Source organism: Rattus norvegicus, chromosome 2 (assembly GCF_021556685.1).
Source record: "Rattus norvegicus strain SHRSP/BbbUtx chromosome 2, alternate assembly SHRSP_T2T, whole genome shotgun sequence".
Taxonomy (NCBI): domain Eukaryota; kingdom Metazoa; phylum Chordata; class Mammalia; order Rodentia; family Muridae; genus Rattus; species Rattus norvegicus.
Window position 1 is genome coordinate 37,716,776 of NC_141535.1, and position 23,137 is coordinate 37,739,912.

The 23,137-nt window shown below is 42.4% G+C and overlaps 1 protein-coding gene across 1 annotated transcript; it reads right to left on the reverse strand.

Annotated features, from left to right (window-relative positions):
- Positions 1–1,291: 1,291 nt before the first annotated feature.
- Shisal2b (shisa like 2B) lies at positions 1,292–17,776 on the reverse strand. The gene is given in 3 exon segments (NM_001447447.1): positions 1,292–1,509; positions 12,393–12,550; positions 17,411–17,776. Coding segments are annotated over 3 exon segments (480 nt in total). The 5' UTR covers positions 17,602–17,776; the 3' UTR covers positions 1,292–1,378.
- Positions 17,777–23,137: the final 5,361 nt, after the last annotated feature.

Below are 23,137 nucleotides of genomic sequence, written 5' to 3' on the forward strand. Positions count from 1 at the left end.
GAATGGAAGCTTGGTGTGGCTAATACATCTGTATAATTCAGGGTGTCACAACTGAGACACCATTTCAGGTTCCTGCATCCAAGGGAGAGAGGCCTTAGGCTGTATGAGGCTCCATGATGCCCCATGTTTGCAAACTTCCATTTAACTCTCTAAGACACAGAGTTTTATGGAAGAAAATGGCGTTTGCTCGGGTTTGGTCTCATCTGTTTCATAATCCTGTACTACAGTTTTTTAAAGTCAGAAAGGCTGCCACTGAAAGTCCACATAGAAGATAGTTTGAGCGTTTTATGCTCTGTTTATAAATTATGCAATAGCTTGTATTTCCTAGATCCAAGAATAAAAAATAAAAATGACTTACTGTACCATCAGATATATCTCAGAACTTATACTCATCTATATTCTTTTTTTCAAAATGGGACTTGCTTATTCTGAACAGGCTTAAAACTCTCACTGTGTTAGCACTGGTGAAAACCAAATTTAATTCTCAGTGAATAGACAGTGCTTTAATGAAATAGGGCTTCTTGCTTTTAATATTACAATCGACTTTGAAGCACCACTGTTCAAAGTTACAGAGAGACACATCCCTCGGGTAGCCTGGAAGTGAGCCAGCTACCTCGGCCGGTGAGGTTTCAAAGATGCCAGCTGCTCACCACCCTGGATTTCAAACTTTTTATTTAAAGTGTGCCTTAAGAACAGAGGTGACAGTGATGACAGTTGCTAAGGCCAGGGCCTTTTGACCTTGCTCATGCCTCTCCCTTAAATTCAGACTCTGCAAGTTCCCAGCACAGCAGAGGTCCAGGGTCCGTCTCCTTGGACACTGTTTATGGTGACTGTTTATGAAGCCATGTCAGACTTCATTTTGCCTTTCCCACAGATAGGGAGAGCATGGGCTCCAGTCTTAATTTCCTCTTCCTCCTACTTTTTAGGAAAGTAAAACGGTATCCATTCCTCCATCCATTTCTACCTAGATGCCCACCGGAGATGATCCAGTAACATACTGACTCCTGTGTGTCAGGCAACGCGTTTCCCTCTGTAGACCAGGCTGGCCTCAAACTCAGAGATCTGCTTGCTTCTGCCTCCAGAGTGCTGGCATTAAAGGAGTGAGCCACCATGCCGGCCAGAGTCATTTAAAAGAAACCCCAGATGGTGTGAGTTCTCCGTGGGTCTGAGACCAGCTTAGACTACACAGTGAGTTACAGGGTAGCCAGGGCTACACTCAGAGAAACCCTGTTTCAAAAAGCCAATAAATAATAAACTACTTGAGAAGATCACATAAAAAAATCCACAAATAAAATGCATCTTTAATTTTATTTAATTTTTTGCATTCTTTATTCTTAATGCTCCCTCTCTTGGGTAAGCTTTCAAAACAGGGATTTAGCTAACAGGCAATATTGATTTGTGTTGTGTCCATTGTTCTTTCTTGAGTCACATCATCGGCTTCGTAGGTCTCATTTGTCGAATTTGATGCTGCATTTGAAATGAGGCCTTTGGCTTTTCTATTTACATTGCCTGGAAATACACAAGACCAGATGAAATAATTAGTCTAACTTACAACATAAAATCCGTCTTTTCAAAGTTTGTGCTTGAATTGTTATAATAGTATGGAAAGCAGGAAGTCCTGAAGATATTATCAACATGAGAATCAAGTCCATTCAGGACAGTTTTGAGCCACTTGTTCTGAAAGTGAAGGGAGATATTCTGTCACAGGGGTATGAATTTCAAGGATACGAATTTCATTGCCATATTCTTTCTCCACGCCTCTGTGGGAAAGCACATATTTCACAAGGTGGTGACAATTTCAGGGTCGCTCAAAGCATGACTCCCTATAAATAGTAAATAGACTGCATTAAAGCTCATCATGGTAACTTCAAGGCTCCGAAGGCTTAGCCACCATAAGCAATTAGGATGTGAGTTGGGTTTTTTTGTTGTTTTTTTTTTCCTAAAAGCACATTCATTCCGCAAACCGATCCACACACCGAGTATGAGTCCACCCTGAGCAAGGGCTGGGGAATGTGTGTCTTCTCTCACTAGCCCTTCAGCTGACAAAGGAAGACGTGGATTGCCCTCCCGTGGACGGTCTCTGTGCTTGTGTCTTACACCAGCATTTATTTTGAATGCAAAGGGTTTGACTTGGGGGGAGGGTTCTGAAAACTTCAAGCCTAATGCTGTTTCCTTGGCTCCTACATGTTTCCTTAGCCATGCTAACATACATTTATATTTGAATCAAACTTTCAAGACCTCTCTCTGCTTCAGCACGCAGAGGTTCTGTGTTCTTCGTAGCACAGGGGAAGGACCGTCGGGGTGTTATTTGCTAGCCCAGCCCTTTGGATGCTGGGGTTTGTCTCTGTTCTGGCAGCTCTGTGGCAAAATCCGTCAAAACTGCCTGCCGCAGTCTGACGTGTACAAGCTAGAAAAACTCATTCAGGGTTAAAACGTCTGTCCGTCCACAGCACTTGTAAAAGCCCTGACTCCCCAGCCTGGCTCATCATCATCTTGGCTTCCAGATCCTTCCAAAGGCTTCAAAAACCAACTCAATTACCCCTAACAAAGCAATTTCCTATCCAAATGAGAAAAGATCGGTTGTAAACACCCTTGAATTCTCCAGAACCTAGCCTCTGGGGAAAAATCCAAAAGCACTTTGAATGGATTCCCTCCAGCAGTTTAAGGTAATTGGAGATACAGAAGGACAGCCCCAGAGAGAGCAGAGTCCCCTAACTTCTCCTGGGACCATTTTAAGAGAAGGCCCCACCTCAGCAACCTGCTTTTCCTAGTTTTCCAATCATAGAAACTGGTTTCTTAGCCAGCCAAGTTGGGATAAAATCTTCTATCACAAAGTCACAACACAGATTTGATTTTTAAGTAAATCTTGTTATGCCATTGAACTGCCAAGGGTTTGCTGTGCACAGAAAGTTTTTCTTGTTTGTTCCTGTTTAGTTGAGTACAAATGAGACCCGCCAGCACGGGTCTTCCCTCAGTCCCTTGTACTGAGCTTTCATGTGTCAGTCCTTACTTTACCCTTAGCCATTCTATGTAAATCTTAGCCTTCCTTTAATCCTGGCCATCCTAGGCTGGCACTTAAAGCTTTGACCTTTGGCCAAATTTAAATCCAGTTGATCAAAAGAAATTATTCTACCTGCTCTTTTTTGCAGCTATGACAACCCACTTGTTCAGATAACAGTTAAACTTGGGTTTACTTCAGAGCTGGTCCTCAGGGACCAACTTTACCATGTAATTGTGAACTTGGGTCTTGACAGCCATCTTGAAACAGGGAAATAATATTGCAGGTCTCTGTCTCCTGGCCACACCTACTTGGCAGAACTGTGAGGGAGCTTTCTTGCCATTTTCCATCCTGCTTGATTTAGCATCTGTCTGTCCTGCCACGCTGGAGCCCTAAACAGCTTCCAGTTGCTGATCTAGCTGGACAGATTTGGGAAACAATCTCAAACCTACACCCAAAGTCGTGCTGTTGCTTTTTTCCTTTCCGTTTCTCTGTGTGGTCTGGGCTATCCTGGAACTCACTCTGTAGACTAGGCTAGCCTCAATCTCAGAGATCTGCCTGCCTCTGCCTCCCAAGTGCTAGGATTAAAGGCGTGCACCACCACTGCCTGGCTTGTTTTGTGGGGTGTTTGTTTTGATTTTTTTTTTTTTAAACAGCCTCGCTATGACCTAGGCTAGCTTGGGTCTGGAACTCAGGCTTTTCCTTTTTCGGTTTCCTGGGGTTAAAGGCATGCACTGCCATGCCTGTCTAGTATTTACTAAATCTTTGAGTATTTAACAATGAAAGACTGACTTCTATTTTGCTTCCTGTTTCTAGCTTTGGCCGCTTGACCTTGTACTCTAAAGGGCACATTTAGTCCTCACAAACACTGAGTGTTAAAGCAATTTGGTTTTCTACATTCTAACTTACAAAACAGCCTTAGGAACTCTCTGATTGCTATTTTAAATTGAAAGATCCTCTTTTAGAACCCAGGAGAAGCTTAACTAGTCTTTCAAACTTACATTTGTGTGTGTGTGTGTGTGTGTGTGTGTGTGTGTGTGTGTGTTTCACAGGTATGTATGTGGAAATAAGAGGCAAACTTGTGGGAGATGTGTGTCTCCTCCCACCATGTATATTCTGAGCTCTGACTCAGATCGTCGGCTCAGCATCCAGTCCCTTTACCTACCAAAAGCAACTCGAAAATAAAAAGATTTATTTGGTCCACGTTTACAGGTTACAGTTTCATCACTGAAGGAAGTCATTGTAGGAACTCAAGGCGGAACCCATGGAGTAAGACTGCTCGCTGGCTCATTCACCGGCTCACGCTCCACTATCTCATGAGTCCCAGGCTGACCTGCCTAGGGATGGTGCCACCAACAGTGGACTGGGCCCTCCCTCAGCAATCATTAACCGACTTGGTTTCTCAGAGACGTATCTGCAGGCCAACCTGATCAAGGAAGTTCGTCTTCAATTGAGTCTCTTCCCAAAAGACTCCATGAGTGAGCGGTATTTTATGATAGTGAATCCAAAAATCTTTTTTTCCCCTGTGAATACCAAAATGAATTCTTTAAAAGCTTTTGTGAAATAAAATATTACCAAGTAGAGTCAGGAGGCCAATTTAATGGATTTTCAGCATTTTTCTCTGAGTATTAAGTATTAAGTAAAGTGACTCCCAAGTTTATCTATAAATTTACTATAAAAAAATATCACCTGATCATTTCAAAATTTTAGAGTGTGATTCAAAAGTTCATTTGGAAGATTAAGCATTACATACAAGAAGCCAAGATGTTCTTAAAAGAAGCTTAATGGCAGGAAGGGGATGGGGCCTTGACATTAAAATAATGTAACAGCAGTAATTTTAAAATCTATCCCAACAAGAATAATCAGAATGAATAATCCAACAGAACGCAGTCTAAAAACAGACCTTACTTAGTACACAAAACCATTTGTGACAAATGACCATTTAGGTTGACAATAGAAAGACAGATTGACTAATGGATATTTAGACAACTGACTCATCTGGAAAATAAAAGAGGCAGATTTCCTACTTTGCTTCTGGAGAGTTATTAAAGCTTTAAATACATAAAAACAGTAGAAAACCTACAATCTATGAAAAAATTAATACCTTCATAGGAAATGTATAAAAAGTAAGCAGTGTGCTACAAAGAAAAAAAATAAAATGTTTGATTAGACAAATTTGGAAAAAATACTATTTTTTATGAAATTAGTAAAATAGATATTTTAAAATAATAATCCCAAAGGCCATAGAGATTGTGGAAAAGTAAGTGAATATGAAGTAGTAATTTTCTGGAGGGTGTAGTGACTATGCCCACAGCTTTTGATATGTGTGGATACTCAGAGTAGGTGTTTCTGGTAAGGATTTTTGCTAAGAAAATATTTAGATGTTCAATGTATCTGTAAGATAATGGTGGAAGTGGAAGTTAGTAAGTTAATTAAATATGATGTAGCTACTGTTGAGGTTTGGTCTGCTGCTATATATTGTAACGCTAAAATCTATACCCAAGGGGCTGGAGAGATGGCTCAGCGGTTAAGAGCACTGACTGCTCTTCCAGAGGTCCTGAGTTCAATTCCCAGCAACCACATGGTGGCTCACAGCCATCTGTAATGGCATCTGATGCCCTCTTCCGGCGTGTGCTAAGAGAGCAATAGTGTACTCACATAAAATAAATAAAGCTTAAAAATGAGAGCTCTACCCTTCTGGGTAGAGTTAGCACTCCTACAGAAAGAGTAGAGGGAACGAGCCAGCTTCATTTTGCCCACTCGCTCCTTGCTCCATGAGGAGACTGAACACCCTGGCATGCTTCTCAGAAGCAGCTCCTACTCAGGGCCAAATCCACTCTATCTTAATATTGGACGTCCCAGACTCTGGCACTGTAAACGTATCTTCCTTTCCTTATAAAATTTACAGTCGAAACTATTTCGTTTCAGTGGCACAGAGGACTAAGATAAACAGCGGAGCAGTGGGATAAATTTTAAGGCTGTAAGAGGCTGGAAAATTGTCATTTACAAATATCATAATAACAGTTGTCAAAAAAATCAGTGACCGAGTGAAAATTTACAGAGGAACAGGATATTTTGATGGTTTCAGATATCTCACTGCAATCAAGTTAATATCAGTAATAATCAGGCCAACTAGGATCGTGTGCTGCCTGAGGTACTGTAAAAGAAAAAACAGACAAACAGAAATTGAGGGACATTGAACAAAATAGATGTTTGGTTTTGTTTTATTTTTATTTTTGTTTTGTTTTTTTTTTTGTTTTGTTTTGTTTTTTGGTGGTTTTTTTGTTTTTTTGTTGTTTTTTTTTGTTTTTGTCTCTTCAAAACTGCCCAGGGGCATAAAAGAAAAAGAAAGGCTAAGGATTAAAGAAAGAAGAAATAAAACCATACAAATGTAATTCTGGGCCAGATCCAAGATTAGAAAAATTGGCTATTGAGGTTGGAAAACACGAACGCACACCCAACATGTATGTTGCTGCATGAGTGCTTTGGTGACTGGCTTGAATGTGAGAGCAGGGTTCACACAAGAGGGAGGAGCTTTGTTCTTAGGAAACACTATGGATTTTATAGTTTAAAAGTCATGCCATTCAGAGAACATGCAGAAAGTATTAATGATAGAACCAAAGAAGCAAATGAGTAACCATCAGTTAATCTGCCGAGAGATATACAAATGCCTTATAGCCTCTGGAACTCCTCTAAGAGTAAAATGACACCGACAACACAAGTCAGCACTGTGCGAAGTCATAAATGGGTTAAATGATGGCAGAGCGCTTGTTTATTGGCAAAGAAAGATACAGTTATTCTAGCTTGTTAAAGGGAGAGGGAGGAGGGAGCAGGAAGGACGGAGCCAGACAAACAATGATAGATAGATAGATAGATAGATAGATAGATAGATAGATAGATAGATAGATAGATAGATAGATAGATAGGTAGGTAGGTAGGTAGGTAGATAGATAGATAGATAGATAGATAGATAGATAATTGACAGACAAATGATAGGCAGATGATAGATAGATACATAGATAGATAATTGACAGACAAATGATAGGCAGATGATAGATAGATAGATACATAGATAGATAGATAGATAGATAGATAGATAGATAGATAGATAGATAGGGGAGGAGGGATAGACAGACAGACAGACAGACGGGTGGATATTCCCACTATATAACCTAGACTTGCCTCAAACTTGTGTCCATCCTGCCTTACCCTTGTGAGTGCTGGGATCACAGACACAGGCTGCCACACCCCTACTTTGATTCTCATTTGCTTTATGTGATGTACGGTGCATAGAAAACTCTCCCTGGAAGATACTGACTGCAGTGCTGACATCTTCCACCTTTGTGCTGAGTGTTTGTCTCTCAGTATTTCCAGGTTTCTACACCGAACATGAGCAGAGAGAGAGAGAGGAGAGAGGGAAAAAAAAAAAACCAAAAAAAACTTTTCCTTCTGAGGAATCGAGAGCATCTTCTAAGAAGAAACACAAGACCATTTCAAGTCCGACTAAGACTCAATTTGCACATGGGCACAGTAAATGATTCTGTGATTTTGTTTCCAATTTACTTTCTCGGTATTGTGTACGCGGTTTGGCTTTTCACCTACGTAGCTGGGTCTTACTGCTAATTTACCGATTCCTTTTCGTTTCTAGTTTCCACCTTTCCAAGGCAACCACCCAATTCCAGCTTGAGGGAGGGTGTTTGTTGTTTCTGTCCAATTGCATCATTTCCTCCTAGCTGTTTTCCCGAGGGTGCCTTTCTAATTTTCATCAGAAACACCACTTCTCTGGATCATCCCCCACCTCCACCTCAAAGCCTCAGGCTGTTCCGCTTTATCTTCCTGAAGCAGCAGTTTTGCTTCGATGTGGGTCACAGATGTCATGATCAGAGGAGAATGAGCCTCACACTACACAGCCAGTTGATAATTCTCATCACATTTAAAAGCAAAGCGAGAGACATTCAGTGCAGAAGCTCAGGAGACTCGCAGCAGACCTTTCCCATTCTAGCCCTGAGAACGCTGGGACCCTGACTTCATCTCGGATATTCCTGGAAGAACCTCACTAAGGAAACATTTGAGACGTGGAAACCTACAGCATAGTCTCTCACTGCACCACCATTAACCATGATTATTCTCCAACAGCCTTGGATGAGCCCTCGCCCTTAGAACTGTCTGCACACAGCCATCTTTTGCTTGGGAACTCCGTGTCTGAGGCAAAAACAACACAAGCCACAGTACTCTTCTGAATACTGACCTTTGAAATGTGTGGTAACCCCAAAACATAAAAGTGTTACAAGAAGAGAATAATTATACGACACAACTTAATAGCCCACCAATTGCTCAGCGAGAGGTGCTCTGTACAGTGTGGGCAGCAAAGTTTATGCCATTAACTCCTGCAGCCAAGGCCAAAAGAGACTTACTTGCCTTTTCAAGATCAGTTGAAAGGCTGTAAAGCCTTCAGCTGTATACATTTAAAATTGAAATACAATGGAATAAAAATAGATGGAGGAAAAGTCCTAGCAGTAATCTAGGATTAACCTTTTTTAGACCTATACTGATGTCATCTTTAGGAAAAGAAAAGATTCAGAACCCTGTATCCATTGCAAGAACACACTTCGGCCTAGCCATTCAAATTGCCTGAAATGAAAACAAGCTCCATTATGAAAATTAATCTAAATAGCCTTCTCCAAAGAGGAACACACCAATTGGTTATCAAATGCCAAATGGTCAGTCTTGAAACATACATACATGTAACATTATACAGACTGAGCAGGTCATACTTATATATTTAGGAGTATGTGTGCACATGTGTGTGCATGTGTGTGTGTGTGTGTGTGTGTGTTTGTAACAACATTATAAGAACAATGAGTGGGAAAAAAAGGACATGAATTTGAAAGGGAGCAGGGAGGAGTATGTAGGAGGAAAGGAGAGGGGAAATTACGTAATTTTATTTTAATCTCAGAAAATAAATAATTTTAAGAAATTAAAATAATGTGAGATGAATTTTTTTTATTTATTTATTTTTTTTATTAACTTGAGTATTTCTTATATACATTTCGAGTGTTATTCCCTTTCCCGGTTTCCGGGCAAACATCCCCCTCCCCCCTCCCCTTCCTTATGGGTGTTCCCCTCCCAACCCTCCCCCCATTGCCGCCCTCCCCCCATAGACTAGTTCACTGGGGGTTCAGTCTTAGCAGGACCCAGGGCTTCCCCTTCCACTGGTGCTCTTACTAGGATATTCATTGCTACCTATGGGGTCAGAGTCCAGGGTCAATCCATGTATAGTCTTTAGGTAGTGGCTTAGTCCCTGGAAGCTCTGGTTGCTTGGCATTGTTGTACTTTTGGGGTCTCGAGCCCCTTCAAGCTCTTCCAGTTCTTTCTCTGATTCCTTCAACAGGGGACCTATTCTCAGTTCAGTGGTTTGCTGCTGGCATTCGCCTCTGTATTTGCTGTATTCTGGCTGTGTCTCTCAGGAGTGATCTACATCCGGCTCCTGTCGGTCTGCACTTCTTTGCTTCATCCATCTTGTCTAATTGGGTGGCTGTATATGTATGGGCCACATGTGGGGCAGGCTCTGAATGGGTGTTCCTTCAGTCTCTGTTTTAATCTTTGCCTCTCCCTTCCCTGCCACGGGTATTCTTTTTCGTGAGATGAATTTTTAAGAGATAATGTTGAAGGAAAAGGGTTCTAATGGGTGAAATCAGCTTTCCTCAGATGTACTATTTACACACCTATGCAAACAATTCCTATGTTTAACACTCTCCTTAAATGCAGTAATATTCTTAGCCTGTCTTCCCCATAGCATGAACAATAGTATCACTTGCTAGATGGTAGAAACACTGAAATGGAACACTAATATTTAATAAAGTGAACAATGTTTAATTTTCATTTCAAAGGGTTCAGGAGGAACCCATTTTTCTATTCCAGCAGCGCATGGATTACCTTTTTTTTTTGTGCTCTGTAGTGTGATTAAAAGAAAATCAACCCACAGGACCAAAATTACCTCCTTTGAAAGCAATGGTAAGAAACTTATTATTTTACATTCTATATGCTGTTTTCTCATATATAGTATATATTATATATCAATATACATATATATACATACGCACATTACATATATATATATATATATATATATATATATATATGGCCAGACTTAGGAAAGGTCTATTAAATTAACTTTTCTACCTTGGTACATATATTTTTGTGAAGAACAAAGTGGGGATATTTCATTGCAAGAAAGCAGTTTCATCTAACTTTATAAAAAGTGCATTAACAGGCTTCATCCACTAAATAGCAAAAAAACATACCAAATCTGAATTGACATGCCAGCAATTCTGCTTCTGAGCTCACAGAGCAAACATGGAATAGAGTTTTGCAATCGTCCTTGATCTAAACCAGGAAAAGTAACTACTTTTATTTATCACAGACACGTATATAGGAGACACACTCAATGCATGTTTGATGACTGCAGCAATGACTAGACTTGATCTGTGTTTCACAAAATACATCCCTGAGATCAGTAAAGATACAGGGCTAGTACCGTCAATTTATTCCAGGAATGTTTGAGCACTATAAGCATTGGGAATATTATTTTGCTGGAACTCAGGTTTTAGTCAGAGTATAGAAAACAAATAGATAAGTAAACACTAGTTAAGTTAATTGTATTGCATGTTAGTGGTAAATGCTTGTGGGGTAATTGACTAGGAAGAATGAAAGCTGACTTAAGAATGCAGGTAGGGAGGAATTCCTCCAGGGAGGAGAACTTCTCAGGAAAGAGTTAAAGACACTGTAAGTCATGAAGCAGTCTGACCAAATGGTGGTAGCATGTGCCTGTGCCCTGATTGAGAATCTCAAAGAATGGCGAAGGGGCCAAGGTGGGTTGGCAAAGGAGATTAGGAGAAAGGAGACCTAGAGGGCCAACCACAAAAGGTCACGGTCACGGTGAAGAGTTGTATCCATTGTGAGGCCTGGGGAAACATTTGATTTAGATTTTAGCAGGCTTATTATAACTGCTCTGTGGACAGTAGGCAGGGGCAGAGGGAGAGGAGGACTGAGAAGTTGAGAAGCTGTATGGGTAATAAGGTTCCTACATGATTCTTGGGCACAGAAAAAAAATGGAACCATGGTTTAAAATCAACTAAGCAAATGAGACAATATTAGCTTTATAGTCTGGTTATGTGATAACCACCAATCAATTGCATGGTTGTGCTCATGGAGAAACTGGGTCAAAGTCGATTGGACTAAATTCAGCTCTGAGCCTGTCAATTTGTCCCCTTGGTCCCAGTACTTTAAGAAGAGAATACCATCTTGCTGTACTATGACAAGAGTACACTGAGGCTGGGGAGAGATTCTTCTCTTTCTCCCCAGAGGAGACTAGATCTAATGCAGGCACACAGTGATGGTCACATATTTGATTAGGTCACAAGGCAGGTACTTCATAAACATGGAAGGTTCTCTCTTCAGCTAAAATACAACCTGTGAGCAGAGAATTTCTTCATAATTTAAAAAGGATTTTCCTGTTATTTTTAGATGAAAGCAGTATGCCATTCTAAATATGGCAGCATAGATCCTAAATTTATATATTGTTACCTACAAGTTCTTTTTTAAAATATGTTATATATATATATATATATTCTGAATACACACATGTCAACATTTATGATTAGTGTCTTCAAATACGCTAATGGAAATCAATTTCCACAATATTTTGATAGTTTATAATGATAACAACTGATATCTGTATACTACTATATGACTGAGACAATAAAGGAGACGCAGGGCTCTCTGGGTAAATTATGCCTGAAAGCTTCTTTCTACTTTATAGTTACACTGTGTATATTACACTGTGTATATATACATACACCAATAGAACTAATTAATTTATAGGATACTCAACAGCAGAGAACATTCTGTTTGCTTTTCAGATTTTTTTGAGCACCCCTGAATTCTTTCTGATTCCCCCTTGACTCTTCATACTAGACGCCAGTTGGATGACTGACTGACCAGTCTAGAATACAATACCAAGAGCATCCTAGTGGGCATTTTGTTGTTTTGCGTATTTGACTTCCTTGGCCACACAAGAACAAACACCAAACTTTAAATGTTACAAGAGGATCAAGTGTTGATCACTAAACAGGAATTAAATATATCAAAGTGAATTTTCCGGCTCACTGACTCACTGTCCACGAAGGCATTCATAGTCTGCTAGCTTCCACTGAACACCATTTCCCTAAAGTATTCTGTCACTTAAAGCTAATTTGATGTGAACTCTCGCAGGGATACAGTGTAAGGTGAATCTTTAAACATTCACTTTTAACAGTGTGCCCTGTCACCCAGATAAGAGTTATACTTTTGGCTATGGTACAGGTAGTTACTACAAATAACAGATTCAGCTTACCTTCTAGGGTAGAAGATGCCTCTAGGTGCTGAAGTTTAAGGCCATTGTCTAATCTTTGAGGTTTTGTGTACAGAAATAAGTAGCAAAGGACACAGACACTGATGACAAAGGCAAGTAAGACAAGGGCAGCAATTCCCAATCCAATCAGAGCACCAATGCTGGGGAAACAGAAAGAAGCCATGTCATCGAAACTGCTGTGCACTCAAGCTGGGACCAAAAAATTCACCATTCGATCTTGCTCCCATTAATTCATAACCAAATCCTGTCTTACCATAAACTATACATGATTGAAATTTTCATCTTGATTTCTTGTCACATTTTGTATTTAAGTAGTTTTAAAATTCGTATGTTAATACCAGTGTGATGTCTATGAGATAGACCAAAGTTCACATGAGTCTCTAAGAACTTCATAAATTTCAGTCCAACAAATCAAGTTAATTGAATAAATACCACACTTTTTAGGAAGATCAATTTTGCAAGCAAAAGATAAACAGGAAAATAATTTTTCTCTGTAAGAGTCAGGAAACACATATATCAGAGATATACAACGTTTCTCTTAGAGATATATATGAAAGATACCATTTATTAATATACTGCCAAGGACCAGCCTTAGCTTGGAGAGGGATTCTAAAGAAAGGGTGGTTTGGAGCCATATAAAGAATGACTCAAAGTCAATTTGCGGGGTACAAGCTGACAGCCTCGTGTTCTGCTCCTGCTTGCTCTCCAGACAGTTCATCAAGTTAGCTCAGCTCTCGCAGATCGAAGCCCAGTCTTTTACTTACATATCAATTCAATCATCCACCCCAATTTCCCCTTTGATTATCAGCATTTTTTGACCTTAGCCCTTTGATTCTTAGAAAAAAGACAGCAAGTACATTTTTTTAAAGCACAGCAATGAATGCAGAGATCTGCTAACTTTGTAAACACAGATAGTAAGCTAGTCAGGTGGGATCCGGCTCTGAGATCATCATTCCCACCATCCTGGGCTTAAACTATCTCTGTCCCAGGCTGACCTTGAACTCAGGAATCTACTGGCTTTTGTAAGCACAAACAATAATCTTAGCTGGGTGGGATCTTGCCCTGTGACTACTACTCCCCACATCTCTCCTTAATATCTTTCTTACAAACTGGCTTACAGTGCAGCTGTCTCTGTTATTTTAGGTCCAGGAAGCCCCTCATATAATTCATATTGCATCCTTCTATTTTGCACAGTTGAGAAATCCTATTATTTATTTATTTATTTTTGAACATGTGTTTTCAGAGTCCTTTCCCATAGCCTTGGGAAGGTTGTCCTGAAGGTCTCAGAATTTACCATTTTTGTTGAGGGCATTAGACACAACCTTGCCTCTTGGACTCATGCTGTCTCTGATTATCATGGAGTCATTAATTTTGGCAGGGAGAACATTCCTCAGTAACTTTTGCAGGGGGAATATTTCCTGAAGGAGGAACATAAAGTGAATTATGCTCATTATTATACAGACAAGCCTTACGCCTAGCAACCAGCAACACTTGTGAAGGCTCTGACTGTGCTCCACACTGTCCCTTCCATGGGCATTCAGGACTCAGCTATATACACAGCCACAACCACTGAAAGGAGGAGAGAGTTCAGCTAAAAGAAAACTGGTTTCATAATGTATCAACTCTGAGATTTCCCTGCCTAGCACCAGGAAAGAAACCCACGTTCCTTCCCCTAAAAGTCAAATGTGCACTCAACTGTCATTTTCTTTGCACCACCTTTGTAATAATTCAATATATGCTTACATATATGGCTAGACACTAACGTAGTAGGTCTTTTTTTTTTTGTAAAGTGCACTCAGTACTATCAAATAAGAGAGGGAATTTGAAAAAGCAGCACCATGTTGAACCGCACCCAGACATGTGTCTCTTGAGTCATGTGTAAACAGCTATAATTAGGTCTTAGGTTATTCAAGAGCAGACTTCAGTCAGTTGTGAACACTTTAAGTATTTACATGTGTTTAGTTTGTAGAAAATGTTCAACAGATGAAAGTAAATACTAATTAACTGATGATTGATCTGCCTGTAGCAATTTGGAATGCACATCACTGAGAAGTAGTGATCTCAGTCTTCATTATCTTCCTGGCTTGCCTTCAGGCTTCTGCTTCTCTCAGAGATTAGGCCCCTGGCAAGCTTGACTTTTAGCGAAAGGAAGGAAAGGGGGAATTTGATTGGGGACACCAGGAGCATCACTGCTTTGAGAGAAGGAACAGTATTGAAGGCGACAGGGTATTTACTCCGCTCTCAGCTGATCCTGACGAGATAAAACACGCTTGCGCACGAGAGCTTGTCTCCCAAGCTGCAGACAACAGTCTCCCATGGAGACAAAGTTCCAAATTCTCATGCTTGGTTTATTAACTGTCCCAAACAGCCTTGCACATAGAGAAGACTGGGGAATTGTATGTCAGAGTTCAAACAGAGTTATGTCCTTGAACCTGGAGGCAGTCATGCTGGTTGCCCTTTGCTCTAATAGGATTAGAGGGGAAAAAACATCCTTGCATCTTGTTATCTGCAGGCCATGTAGGGGAGGGTTAGATTCCCTTTCCTATACAGACATGTAAGAATGTAACCTATTTAGTATTATTTTGTGCACAAAGCAGATAGATGAGGCATCTGGACAGACTCCTGAAATAAGAAACCCAGCTGTTGAAAAATAATTTTAAAAGTAAAAAAGTGACTTAGTAATTAAAACATGTTAACATAATGGAACTGTACATATACATCGTGAATGTTTAATGCACAAGGTTTTTTAAATGACTACACAATGTGGAGGAAACCCAGAAGGCAATGTGGAGGAAACTGCAGAAGTCTGCTGCAGTGCCATGACTCCATATTACAGAAGCATTGCTTTGTCCCTGAAGACCTCCATGTAAAGGTGGAGATCCAGGAGTCTCTTAGGTTGGTCGTGTCAACAAATATTTATTCAGTATCCATCCATGAACGACCCTGCCCAATACGCCTCATTTTCTTAAGCACTGGAAAAAGTTACTGAAGTAGACCCTTTTAATTTAGGGGCTTAGAAAAGGTGGGAAGAAAAGAAAGGGGCAGACACTGGAAAGGGAGAATTGTCCTTCTTCCTGGCATTCCACAATGGATGCTTTTCCAGCTGTTAGAAAGTGCCTGAAGCTGCCAGCACCTCCATACAACCATTTCCTACTTAACACCTTCCCTCGCCTCAAGGTAGCTCTGGCTGCTTGTCCCTGGCAGCTGTGGAATCTCAGTTCCAAAAGCAGTGACTTCTGTAATATGTTTCGCAGTTGGAGTATTTTAAATTAGGACCGAAGAGCAAAGAATAGGAGAGAAATGAAGCTCTCATAAATTTAACCTCCTGTGGTTTTTTCAGAGCTCAGAAATTCACAGGAACCCCTGGTTCAATGTTGCCAACTGATGCCCCCAGTTAAATTGATTTTCCTATTTCCCCTGACACTAACTGTCCGTTTTGTCCTGATGAAGGTAGACCCCAGCAGGCTGATCTCTTCTTTGTATTCTCGCAAACCTCAGGAAGGTTTTATGGCCCCTTCTGCTTGTCACTGTGGCATTTAGAGATCTGAAGATCTTGGGCACCATTTCCAATAGAGTGTGATTTGGGGTGTGATTTGGGGACTGCCAGGCTCAGCTGGCACTAATTCTACCCTCACCAACGCCTTCAAACACTTACAGATAAATGGCTGAGCTTGTCTGGAAAAGCCCAAATAACAGGGCAGTCCATCACTTTCTTCCCCCAAATAATCTATGGAGTATAAGATAAGTTGGCATAATTTTCTGCCAAGTTTGTCCTATTTTAGCATAACTTCATCAATGAACTTCCTGGAAGGTCTTTTGAAACTTCACTGAAGTTCGCAATATAGAAAAATAGTACTTGTTTCATTGCCTCAAGAAATAAGTTGGCTATTGATCTGATATATGTGCCCAGTTCTGGATTATAATGAGAGAGTAAGGTGATAGTACTCTTGCTGGCTAGTTCTCTCTCTCTCTCTCTCTCTCTCTCTCTCTCTCTCTCTCTCTCTCTCTCTGTTCCTGCTTTCCCCTCTCTCTCTTACACACACACACACATACACACACACACACACTTTATGGTGGAGTGGAAGTTCTTTCCTAAAACATTAAGATTCCATTCATTCTGTAGAAAAAAAAAAAAGAATCAAGTTTAAAGTTTCCAAGTTTGCGGTCTTTGAGCGGGAGCATTTCATCATGAAAACATGCATAAAGACAAACAGAAACAAGGCGGGGAGGGGGGACCACTGTAAGAAAAAGAAGCAAGAAAGGCTTTGAAAGTAAAGCATCCGGACATCAAGCCGCGCTCAAACAGTTCAGGTGCAGGGGGAAAGGTGTCCAGAAAGGCTGCACTGCGTGTGTAATCAGAGCCACTCAAGCTCTTCCCTCTTGCTTGACCTTTCAGTCCGGGTGGTCAGTGTCGGTATCCGAACCTCTGAAAAGAGCAAGTTGTAAAACCCGGTTGTATGTATGCACCTACTCAAGCCAACACACATACAGAGAGAGAGAGAGAGAGAGAGAGAGAGAGAGAGAGAGAGAGAGAGAGAGAGAGAGAGAGAGAGAGAGAGAGAGAAGGGAGAGAGTCCAGTTAGCTGCCCAGGTTCCAAAGAAGCCTCCTTTTCCATTCAAATGTACCAAATGAACAAATACCTAAAGAGGCATTAAAACCTCCAATCTTGACAGTAGAGCCTTCTGCTTGTCACACAAGCAGTAGTCCCTGGGGTAGGCTGTATACAGGGTGCCCACGCGTCTCCAGGGTTCCCTGCAGAGTTATCATTCAGAAGCCTGGAGCCTTGGCACAAAGACCTGAACCCGGTGGGCGCTGGGTGACCTTCCTGATTCCAGCTTTGTGTCTTTCATTGGTCACTTTCCCAGGTTTAGGAGGAGGTTGCCTTGCCCTGCCCTGCCCTGCCCTGCCCTGCCCTGCCCTGCCCTGCCTGCCCTGCCCTGCCCTGCCCTGCCTGCCCTGCCCTGCCCTGCCCTGCCCTGCCCTGCCCTGCCCTGCCCACCTGAGGCTCCACATGTAGCTGTGCTTGTAGGGGAAGTAGCTGCCCGGCTCGCTGCAGCAGTACTTGAGGTCTGCGAAGCCGCAGCAGTAGAGCAGCGCGGCCCCATCGCCGCGCCGCGGGCACTGGAAGGGCTCCACGAAGCTGCGGTTGAGGCTGTAGTAGCCTGAGCACAGGCGGCTGCTCTCGCTCATCGCTGCGGGCCGTGCGCAGGACCCCGAGGTGCGTGCGTTGTGCGCTAGGACTGTGCTCGTCCCAAGCCCCGGCGACTCTGAGCACCTTTGCGATCTGGGGTCTGAGTGCTTGGCACTCAGCCTCTGAGCCCTCTGGGCTCTACTTCCCGCTGTCCACGCGGCGCTGGAGCGCTCTGCTCTCACCGCTGGGTCTCGTCTCTGAGTGGTCCCTTTCTCTGGTGGCCCAGCCCTCTGCCTCTTCTCCCTCTCCAGAGCTCCGACTGTTTTCTTTGCTCTCTGCGGACTCCCTTCCACTTTCATTCACTTCATCCACAACCTGTAGTAGTTAGCCTTCACTCCGCATCCGAAGGATCTCTATAGAGAGCAGCAGAGGTGGGCACGGATGCAGTTTACACAGGTACAGCCAAAGTGTCATCTTTGTTTACCCAGTGACATGGCAAATAGAGTCTGGCTCTCAGAGGCTTTACTTGGGTGGGGTGGACAACTGATCCAGGTTGGGGAGCAGGCTAGGAAAGGGGCCTTAGATTAGCTGTAGTGAGAGCTAACAATCAAGTATCAACCAACTGTGGGTGTTTTAAAAACATACAGCGGCACCCCATGCTCACCTAAATTACATGGAAAAGGGAGGAAAGGCAAGAAATGGTGGAAAAGAAAGTGAGAACCTTCTAGAAAGCGAAGCAGAAAGGGAGGGATTTTTCAATCACTTCTGAAGTGCAGGAACCTCTTTTCCCTTTGATTCTCATTTTCTCTAAGTGATCTGTCCAGTGTTTTGAAATATCAGTAGTCATGTGTGCTTACTGTAGCAAGTCAAACAATACTGAGGGGTATACGAACAAAAATAACAATCGCATTAACTCGAAACTAGCAACTAGTGCCTGCAGAATTTCTAGGGCAGAGCATGGTTCCATTTTCAAGTTCTGCTTCCTTCCTTTGGCCAGGGGCTTGATTGGAAGGCAGACGTCATGAACTTGCGCGCTGGGTATTTTTATATTCTTATAAATATTCCTGAGCTATGCTCTGGAACGCAGTTACTTGGAGACAGTTTGATTCTTTCCCATTTGTTTTTCAGCCTCGCTGGTCGGGATCAGCGTGGACTAAATTCTTCCCTACAGAGATAACACTTTCTGAATATTCTATGCCATACGTCAGGAATCGCCAAGCTTACCAGTCGTGGCAAGCCCCCCACCATCCCCAGACCTGCTGAAACTTTAAGGATTGTTCTCTCCACTCCTTTCAGTGTTTCTTTTCCCAGCATCAGACAGCTTCCTCCCTGAGGTAAACAGACAGATCAGTACTAAGCTAAAGATTCTTGTGACCTTCAAAGCTAGACTACAGGTCACCTGTCCGGTCACCCAATTCTCTCTTCTCTGGAACCATGTTCCCTGGCTTCCCTGGCTTCTTTCTCAGCTTCACACACTCAACTCAACCAACTGGACTCCACCTGAACTCTCACCCACCCTGCACAGTAGCTATGCTTTCTACAGAGTGGAGGGGAGGGGGATGGGTTGGAGAATCATCACAAGGCTTCCTTCACCTGTTCCCACTTAGACACCACCATCCTGCAGGATGTCATATCCATGGCCAGAACCCATTGTGTCGTAGAGATGGGAATTCAACCTGGTTTCTAGCATGCCACACACAGACTCAGCCAGAGACTGGACCCAATTTAGTTAGGTCTGGACTTGGTCTCTCTCATAGCACTGTAATTCTATCACATGCACAGGAAGGCAAAAGAAAGTAGTGGGCATAAAAGAGAAAAACAAGGCAGAAAGGAGTAACAAACAAAGGTTGACGGCTTTGTGATTTTTGTTTGAGTCCTTTCTTGCACCTTCCTACTCTTGAGGCCCCTGTTACTCAAGACTAAATGTCCCTTTCTGGTAAATGTGCCTTCAAATAATTTTAGTTTTGACACTGGCCTCAGTGGGCTTTGAACTTGCTATGTCATCAAAGGTAACTTCAACAGTCTGGTAACTTCTGTCTTCCTCTAGTATCGTTTGCATGGCCGGTGTTGGGATTTGAACACAGAGCTCCCTGAATGCTAGGCAAGCACTCTACCAACTGAGTTGCATGCACAGCCCTCAAGTCAGTTTCTGTTACAGACAGGCAACTCACAGCAACATAGCAATCAATAATGGACCCCAAATATATAGGAGGTAGGGGGATTCCTATGCAACTGTATTGCCTAGTGACGTTATAGCAATCTTAGTTTGTGTACATACACTCTATAGTGTTCACACAACCAAGTCGATTAGTAAGGACTCCCAGAATGTTCCATCAATAAATGGTTGGTAACTGTTGATGCAAGAAGAAGTTTCTGCCTCACACCACAGGATGTTTTCAGGGGAGCACCTGAGGAGGGAGTGTTGAAATAATAAAATAATGCCCTGTCTTAATTAGGGTTTTACTGCTGTGAACAGACACCATGCAAGGCAACTCTTATAAGGACAGCATTTAATTGGGGCTGGCTCAGTTTCAGAGGTTCAGTCCATTATCATCAAGGTGGGAGCATGGCAGCGTCCAGGCAGGCAGACATGGTGCAGAGGGAGCTGAGAGTTCTACATCTTGATCAGAAAGCAGCTAGAAGACTGGCTTTTGGGCAGCTAGGAGGAGGGTATTAAAGCTCACACCCACGGTGACACACATACTCCAACAAGGCCACACATCCTAGTAGTGCCACTCCCTGGGCCAAGCATATACAAACTATCGAATGTTCCTTAATTGATGGGCATGCTCCATTGACGCAGGCAAAGTCAGACAAGCTGGTGTGATGGAGAATGAGCATTGTGGGGACAGAGCTTGGAGGTCTGCAGGGTGGCATCTGGGGAGCAAACGCTGCCAGAGCTCAGTCTTATGGCACAGCATTCTGGCATAAACTCTCTGACCATGAATGCTCAGTAGAGAAGGAGAAGAAAGAACAGTAGAATCAGTCAGGAGATTCTCATTAACACAAGCACCACAGCAACAGTCTTTGCCCACACATCCCTTAGGTACAGACAAAATACAAAACACACAGCTGCCAGACTCCAGGCAGCAGCGACTAGCCAGAGTTTAAGCCAATAGAGCAGCTTTTTAACACAATACTCAGTGGCTGTCAAGACCATGCCTTCAAAACAGTACCAGCTGGACATGGTAGCCTGAGTCTGCATTCCCAGCACTAAGGATCATGATTTCAAGGCTGACTGAGATACGGAGGTTCAAGACCCTGCCCCAAACTACACAGGGGGTCATAGATATAGTTGGTAGTAAAGCGATTGTCTAGCCTCAAAAGGTCTTGGCTCAACCCCAAACACCACCACCACAATGGTGGTGGGGACGACGACGACGAGGATGGTGGCAACGGCAGCAGTGGTGGCGATGATGATGATGATGATGATGATGATGATGATGACGACGTGGTGGTGGCAGTGGTGGTGGCTTGAATGAAATGCCCCTCCATAAGTCTCAGACATTGAAAACTTGGTCCCTAGTTGGTGACTGGGAAGGATCGGGAAGAGTGGCCTTGTTGGAGGGGGGTTTCTGGGGATTCACTTAAGGTTCCAAAAGGCCACACCATTCCCAGATAATAGTCTCTGCCTCCTGCTTCTAGACCAAGAAGCGAGTTCTCAGGTGCTCCTGCTGCTGTCCTTTTGATCAGCCACTGTGGATGTAACCCTCGGGAACTGTAGGGCCAACTAGATGCTCTCTTTTATAAAATGCCTTGATCATGGTGTTTTATAACAACAAGAATAATTTATAATATGCATAACAAGTAATATAATACAGAAGAAAAAATTTTTAAAAGGAAATGCTAATTTGGTCTGATATTCCAAGTCTGGAATTCCCAGCCACTCTGAGAGCCAAGGTAGAAAGACTAAAAACTCATTAGCTCATTACTTACCTGCACGTTTTATCGAGACTGTCTCAAAATAAAAAACCGCTTTTAAGGCGGGAAAAGGGCTGGAAGTGGGTAAAAAGCACCTGCTGTGCAAACCTAATTAACTACATTCAGTGCCCAGATCCCTTGGAAAGGTGGAAAGAAAAATGGTTCTGCAAAGTTGTCCTATGACTTTCATACATGTACCGTGGCACACCTACCACTACCTTATCATATAGATACCCAGATACATCAACACACACCACATCACACATTCACACACACACACACACACACACACACACACACACACACACACACACACAAAATCAATCAATCAATCAATCAATCAATCAACCAGTCAATCAACAATGTCATTTTAAAAGAGGCCTGGGATGTAAGTCAATGGTGACATGTTTGCCTAACACAATGTAGTGCTCTAAGTTCAGTCCCCAAGTGCCACTAAAGACACCAACAGATCATCAAATCATTGGTTTTGACACTGCTTTGTGGTCCCACCTGAGGCTCCCCTGGCAGAAGCTCTGACAGGGAGTACAATGTGGCTGGCCAAACACCCAAAGGTCCTAAGCTACATTGTTTTTCTCCTTGAATCTCTGTGTCTCAGTGAGAGGGGTGCTTCCCCCTTACTCTGGAAATAAGATGTTTTGGGTGGGATAATAACACGGTATCCCAATGACCTGGGTGCATCGACACCTAGATGCAGGGCTTCCTCATGTGCAGAACTGCGGGAAGACAAGCCGTGTCTGTGACCTCCATGTGTTCTATAAGACATCATTCAGGTGAAAAGCCCATTTATAATGATCTGTGACCAGGACCCAGCCCTGTGGTACAAATAAACACAACACACATTTGAATTTTCCAGGAAAGCAACTGCTTTGTAAATTGAGGGAAGATGGTTCTTTGTTTGGGTTGGGACTTTGCCAAGAGTTGTTTTCCCTTTCAGGAAAATCGTATGCCAGAAGCAAGACTGCTTAAGTTTTGTTGGCTTTGCCAACACTGCCCACCAGGCCAGGCTGTATGCAGTCACTCAGCCATGGTTTAGAGCTGTTGCACACGGAGTACATGAGTAAGTATTACAGCTTTTAGTATAGCCATACTCTCACATTTTCATATACAAATGGGTATTTTTTTATTGTAAATGACATTTATTTCATCTTCATATTGCAGTAAGATGTATAGTTAGTGTACTCATTGGCTGTATCTGCTATAATAAAAGGCAATACACCCAGTATTTTGAAAAAAAATGATTATTTTGTTATGATTGGAGAAGGTTAAGGCATCAGTGGGGTTGCTTCCTCTGCAAGTTTTGAGGGAAGATCTGTGTCAGGCCTGGTTCCTTTGCTTGTAGATGGTCTTTTACCAGGTATGATCAACAGCATCTCTCACTGTGTATGTCTGAGTCTTCATTGCCAATTTTAAACAATGACACCTATTTCATTGGCTTACAGTCCATCTACATGGCCTCGTTTCAGCTAAATGACCTCTTTAAGGGCCCATCTCCAGAAATGCTCTGAGAAAGTAGCAGTTAGGCCTTTAAAATATACATTTTTTAGGGTGTGAGGAGGGCACAAGTCGATCTGCAACAGTTTTAGGTAGATAGAGCATTAATCTGTATGAATTTTATTCTAAGATATCCAAAGGAAGACATTTAAAATACTATTA